The 5,805-nt window shown below is 36.8% G+C and overlaps 3 protein-coding genes across 4 annotated transcripts; 2 read left to right on the top strand and 1 right to left on the bottom strand.

The window, feature by feature from the left end:
* The first annotated feature begins 121 nt into the window (after positions 1-121).
* On the top strand, positions 122-1,663 carry LOC100877721 (uncharacterized). The gene is made up of 4 exons (XM_003700392.3): positions 122-282; positions 348-525; positions 593-771; positions 961-1,663. Exons 2-3 carry the CDS (start codon positions 391-393, stop codon positions 764-766), a joined length of 309 nt encoding a protein of 102 aa, XP_003700440.1. The 5' UTR covers positions 122-282; positions 348-390; the 3' UTR covers positions 767-771; positions 961-1,663.
* LOC100877831 (mitochondrial import inner membrane translocase subunit Tim17-B) lies at positions 984-1,647 on the bottom strand. Its single transcript, XM_012298899.2, has one exon. It carries the CDS (start codon positions 1,645-1,647, stop codon positions 1,159-1,161), a length of 489 nt encoding a protein of 162 aa, XP_012154289.1. The 3' UTR covers positions 984-1,158.
* LOC100876119 (uncharacterized) lies at positions 986-5,691 on the top strand. Of its 2 annotated transcripts, XM_076536454.1 has the most exons (6): positions 986-1,124; positions 3,049-3,301; positions 4,572-4,784; positions 4,917-5,228; positions 5,303-5,320; positions 5,395-5,691. In XM_076536454.1, the coding sequence occupies exons 2-6, from the start codon at positions 3,056-3,058 to the stop codon at positions 5,620-5,622; spliced, it is 1,017 nt and encodes a 338-aa protein (XP_076392569.1). In that variant the 5' UTR covers positions 986-1,124; positions 3,049-3,055; the 3' UTR covers positions 5,623-5,691. The 2 variants fall into 2 exon arrangements, with proteins under 2 accessions (XP_076392569.1, XP_076392578.1); XM_076536463.1 differs by lacking the exons at positions 986-1,124; positions 5,303-5,320 and having other exon boundaries at positions 3,056-3,301.
* Positions 5,692-5,805: the final 114 nt, after the last annotated feature.

The following is a 5,805-nucleotide window of genomic DNA, read 5'->3' as shown; positions in this document are numbered from 1 at the left end:
CACTTTGTCTGTCATCAATTTCCCACATTCCTTGATCAATTACAATTTCCCGGTATGTTTGAAATAAGATCGAATACAGGCTGAGCAACCTTCTATTACTTGTAAATTGGTAGCACTGCAATGTCATAACAACGAACATCGAAGTTCAGGTGATCCAGTTACATCGTATTGTAAATGAGTTTCATGAATTTTTATGAATTACTCAATTCAGTGTATTGACACTGCGTATAATTTATAATTATAAACTCCATAACCTCCATGCGTCTTACTCATAAAAGAAAGGTACTTAAAAATATTGTAATAAAAAGATTTAATGTATTTTACAAATAGTTTTCGTTTCGGTTCAGTCGGAAAACAGAAATGATTATAATGAACATAAAAGATTAAGAAATGGAAAATATAGAAAAATACAGTGCAAGAGTAAATACCAATGAATTACTTGCATACCAACGAGATTTAAAAAAAGAAAAAGAGCTTCTTCAAAACATGTTAACAAAGATTGATGACCAAATACACAGATTACAGGTAAATATATTTGTAATTTGTTAGTTCTTTTCTATGTACAACAATGTTGTTTGACAAAAATTTTAAGGTGGAGCAGCTTCATTTATTGGGATTAGCGAATAAATCTTTGAAAGGTTCTGAACAGTCAGATAAATTGATAAGCGATGATGAAGAAGATCCTATAAACAAATCCTTAGATTTATCTGTAGCCCCAGCTTTCAAACAATATGAAGAAGAAATAGAAGATGAAGATGACATTTAAACATAGTTAAGTGAATGTTATAATCTGAAGGGAACATAAATTATATACAATATATATAACTCTTGATATTTTGTTAAGTCCACTTTTTTATAAAAAGTAAAACTAAACTTCATAAATTGTCAATTTATTTTTATAAATATGTCTCTTATCAATATAATTGCTATCTTTACGCTAACTGTCTTATCTTTTAACAGTTCAATAAAGTACAGAAACAACATTAAATAAAAACCAAACTATTATTATTTCTTAAATCAAGGAGTTGAATTGTCTATACAGATTTGATGCACTGGCAATACGATAGCTTTCAACTACTGTTGTTTCAAGCAATATGAAACGTTTTGTACTTAATTAGTTGAAGGTAATTTGAAATGTCTCTAAGTATTTATAATGTTTTATGATGGATGACCCTGTGATGTTTGTCCCAGATGCGTTGGGTCTTCCGTGAAAGATGGAGGTTTAAATTGATCCGCGGATAAACGTGTGACAAATATTCCAACACCTTCTATTAAAGCCAACAACACTCCTCCGATAATTGCACTACCAGCCATAGCTGGTAAACCGTTTCTGGCCGCTAATATTCCACCAGTAGCTGCCCCGCTAATAATGGAGTTCCAAGGATCTTCTTTTTTCCTTAGATGTACCAATGTACAATCTATCGTAGAGAACATTCCACCCCATAGTGCAAAATTTCCAGCAATAATTGGGGATCTCTGTTTGACAGCCATTAGACTTCCCATAAACCTCTTGTTTAGTCCACTGGGTGCATTGCGGAAACCTTTAATACTTTGAAATACAGCACCACCGATCGCACCCATCGTGAATGCACCACCACAGTCATCTACTATACGCCAAGGGCATGGTTCTCTCGCGTACTCTTCCATTCCTCAATCAATACTCTATAAATAAAACGCTAAACTGAAACAATATAACATTTCTTTAAGGGTCTATGCTGTTTTATGACTTACATTTATGTAACACGATTCTCGTTTAATTTTAAGAAAACAGGGTAAAGTGTTAATTATTTCTTAACTTATGAAACTTATAGTTTAAATTAGTAATTTTATCATATTTCGGATATTAGTCGATATAATATATACCGAAAAGAGTATGAAAAAATAACCTTTAACACCAGCTCTTTCGAATTTTATACCGGCAGTAGTATTTGTTTAACTTTGTTTTTGTATACAATTTATTCGCCCGAACGTGTTACGTAAAAATAACATTCATGTACATCTTCATGGGTCATATAAAAAACAGATATGAAAAATAATATATAATCACAGATTGAGGTTATGTACATTATTCTCGTGTACGCTTCGTTAACACGTGCATAACAATTCAAGAAACTGTAAAGCATGCGACACGGCAATAATTCTCATTATAAAAATTGGAGGTTCTTTTCGTATTTACCATAAAATTCGTTTTAAATACTTCCTCTGCCGAGGGAAAAAGATGCCCCGTGCACGACACTGTAGTGACTGTAACTACGTTAATGAACCTTCTTACAAGTACAGTTTTTTATAATCGTATAAAAACGAAACAGTCAATGTTAACGAGATATAATAAACGATTATTTTTTCAAGATAGTTTAAATAATTTTTATTCGACGATTTATTAATTTATTTCCCTTTAAAAATATTCATGATCACGTTTGAATTCCTTCGTATATACATATAAAATGATGTCTTAATTCCGTCCCACATTGCATGATGCTTCAAAATAGAAAATTACATACAATTACTCGAGTTACGAATAGCGCAATTTGACATATATATGAATACATAATCGATCGAATTTTTACGTCTTAAACGAATGGTCGATCGAACATTTTTATGTTAACTAACTCGATTCAAATGTGCGATACAACCTGCAACCGGTTGGACTATAGACTGGCGCACGTTTACGATAGTTTAAAATAGAATCAGCGGAGAATGTCCAAAAATACATCATACTTTTGGTTAGTCGTGGATATCCAGTCGTTTTGGGTGAAAGTAGCATTCGTGTTTGACGGAAACATCATATCCCGAGAAGCGTGTCGTAGCTTCTGTTAGATTTCGGTAATCTCAAAATTCTCCTCATGATCGATTAAAGTTCCAAACTGAAACGTTATTTGATAACGAGCTAAGCATAGTGTACAATATTAATCACTTCCTTCCACAAATTTTCACGTACAATATCGTATGCCAAATATTCGATCGATCGCATAGCGATCGTAGGTGAAAATGAGAAACAAATTCGCTTTTCCTCTGTTCTACAACATGTAAAAGTGACACTTCTTGCAGATAAAAAATGTCAAACAACGAGATTCTTGGATCAGATCACGAACTGACGACGTCTGATCAAAACGACACGAAAAATGCACCGTCGACTGAGGATGCAGCCCCTGCACTGGAGAACCGAAATACAGAACCTACTTCCAGTAACACGAACGATCAAACGGTAGCTGATGAGAAAGAAAGTTGCAGCGAAAATTTGAAAACCGAAGCTTCCGAATCTGCGGGAGAGACAGTCGAGAAGACTTCAAAAGTTCCTGAGGTGCTGCGATTCGTTGTAAAATTAACTGTTTAGGTGCCAGCTGTAGAATGTTCGATGAGTAGCAGTGTCTATACAGTAGACTCTATATTACCACTAGTTATATAGACGAAAGTAGAGAATTTTTGAAATTGACTATAATTATGTTAGTGAAAGAATGTTTTCATTCGATAATATGACGAATTCTTTAAATTATATGATAGTATGAGGCGATCTGTAAGGTGTGACGTAAAGATGGCAATATAACGGTGATTCGACGAGTGGTAATTCGACGCGTGGTAATTTGACGCGTAGTAATTCCACGCATGGTAATTCGGTGCGTGGTAATTCGGCGCATGGTAGCTCAACGCGTGGTAATTCCACGCGTGGTAATTCGGCGCATGGTAGCTCCACGCGTGGTAATTCGGCGCGTGGTAATTCCATCCGTGGTAATTCGACGCGTGGTAATTCGGCGCGTGGTAATTCGACGCGTGATAATTCGGTGCGTGGTAATTCGGTGCGTGGTAATTCGACGCGTGGTAGCTCAACGTGTGGTAATTCCATCCGTGGTAATTCGACGCTTGGTAATTCCACGCGTGGTAATTTGACGCGTGGTAATTCGGCGCGTGGTAGCTCAACGTGTGGTAATTCGACGCATGGTAATTCGGTGTGTGGTAATTCCACGCGTGGTAATTCAGCGCGTGGTAATTCGGCGCATGGTAGCTCCACGCGTGGTAATTCGGCGCGTGGTAATTCCATCCGTGGTAATTCGACGCTTGGTAATTCGGCGCGTGGTAATTCGACGCGTGATAATTCGGTGCGTGGTAATTCGGTGCGTGGTAATTCGACGCGTGGTAGCTCAACGTGTGGTAATTCCATCCGTGGTAATTCGACGCTTGGTAATTCCACGCGTGGTAATTTGACGCGTGGTAATTCGGCGCGTGGTAGCTCAACGCGTGGTAATTCGACGCATGGTAATTCGGTGTGTGGTAATTCCACGCGTGGTAATTCGGCGCATGATAGCTCAACGCGTGGTAATTCAGTGCGTCGCTGCATTGATATTATTTATACTTGTACCACTGTTTTCCTCCAGTAGCGATTGTATGAAATATTATTTTATTAACATTGATAGCAAAATATTTCCATAGATTCAATAGTATTAACTATTGAAAAAGCTAGTTAGGCAAGGTTCAACAGCAGTACCGAGTTTACTGAATTAATGTGTCGGAATCTCTGGTCCCAAAACATGTAGATTCGTCGAAGTACAATCTCCTCTTTCTCATATTTTTTACAGCCAGTTCCTGAAGTTCTACAGCAAACCATAGGTGCAGGAGACACTTGTGCTGTTCCAAGACCCGACGAGAATGCCAACGTTCAGAAAGCACAGGAGGAAATTACAGCCCCGCTTGTAAACAAGCAGATATCGTTATCGGAGGAGAAGCCATTAACGGAGGAAAAGAAAGACGACAATGAACTCGAGATATTGAAATGGAAGGAGGAGGTGCAGGTAAAAGTCGGTGAAAAAGTTTCGAAAATTTCGAAGTCCTCAATTTTTTAAATCTTGAAATTTTAATGTGACTACCTATGTCAAATCATTTAGAAGCGTTTTCAATTAATTTTAGTTAACGGATATTTGTAGAAAGTCCATAAGGAACGAGATGCTCTCCAGAAAAAGTTGGAAAGCACCGAGAAAAAGTTGGCCTTGTTGCAAGGTTCGTACGATGCTTTGTTGAAAGGCGAGGGAGATGAAGTGATGCTTCGACGAATGGTGGATCAGTTGAAAGCTAAACTGATACAAACCTCGTTGCAATTGGAAGATCGTATTCGCGTGGGTCTTAATCAGGAGAAACAAATTAGCGCTTTGAACAGTCAGGTGGCTTCGCTAAAGGAAGTGGAGTCTCTTACCAGGAGCCTGTTACAGATACGCAACATGGAAGTTAAACACTTACAGGTAAACTTTGAACATTTACATTGAAAATTTTGAGAGCTGCATTGATATTTAATGGAAATATTAAATACGTATAGGAAGTTAAACACTTACAGGTAAATTTTGAATATTTACTTTGAGAATTTTTAGAGTTACGTTGATATTCAATGAAAATATTAAATGTGTATAGGCAGAGGTAGACGATATGGAAGTTCGAATTTCCGAGGAACGAGAACGGTACAACACTATGATAAATAAAATGGATGCTGCGGTGAAATTGAACGCTGATCTGAAGAAGGAATACGAGACACAGTTATGTCTTTTCCGAGATTTACGAGAGAAGTACGAAGAGAAGGTCACGTTGTTATCTGAGGAGAAACGGGCCCTCGAAAACAACGCACAATCAGTTCCTAAATAATATTGCGTTTTAAGTTCAACTACTTTGTAATTATTTTAATTTTTACAAAATAAAAGATTATGAACCTGGCGAGTTTCTTCATTAATCTCCTTGAAATATGTTGTCAATCTAAATAATCGAAATAGAATAATTTTGCATTTGGTATTGAATTTAAGAATTTGTTAAAATTCAGTGTGTCAGTGT

The sequence above is a fragment of the Megachile rotundata genome, chromosome 1 (genome assembly GCF_050947335.1).
Source record: "Megachile rotundata isolate GNS110a chromosome 1, iyMegRotu1, whole genome shotgun sequence".
In the NCBI taxonomy this organism is placed as follows: Eukaryota; Metazoa; Arthropoda; class Insecta; order Hymenoptera; family Megachilidae; genus Megachile; species Megachile rotundata.
This window is presented reverse-complemented; position numbering and strand designations above follow the sequence as displayed.

Bases quoted from the DNA above. Each gene is read 5' to 3' on its own strand.
- LOC100877721 (XM_003700392.3), top strand. From the start codon at position 391: ATGGAAAATATAGAAAAATACAGTGCAAGAGTAAATACCAATGAATTA. The intron at 526-592 runs GTAAATATATTT...AAAAATTTTAAG, and splicing joins ACCAAATACACAGATTACAG to GTGGAGCAGCTTCATTTATT.
- LOC100877831 (XM_012298899.2), bottom strand. From the start codon at position 1,647: ATGGAAGAGTACGCGAGAGAACCATGCCCTTGGCGTATAGTAGATGAC.
- LOC100876119 (XM_076536454.1), top strand. From the start codon at position 3,056: ATGTCAAACAACGAGATTCTTGGATCAGATCACGAACTGACGACGTCT. The intron at 3,302-4,571 runs GTGCTGCGATTC...TATTTTTTACAG, and splicing joins AGACTTCAAAAGTTCCTGAG to CCAGTTCCTGAAGTTCTACA. The intron at 4,785-4,916 runs GTAAAAGTCGGT...GGATATTTGTAG, and splicing joins AATGGAAGGAGGAGGTGCAG to AAAGTCCATAAGGAACGAGA.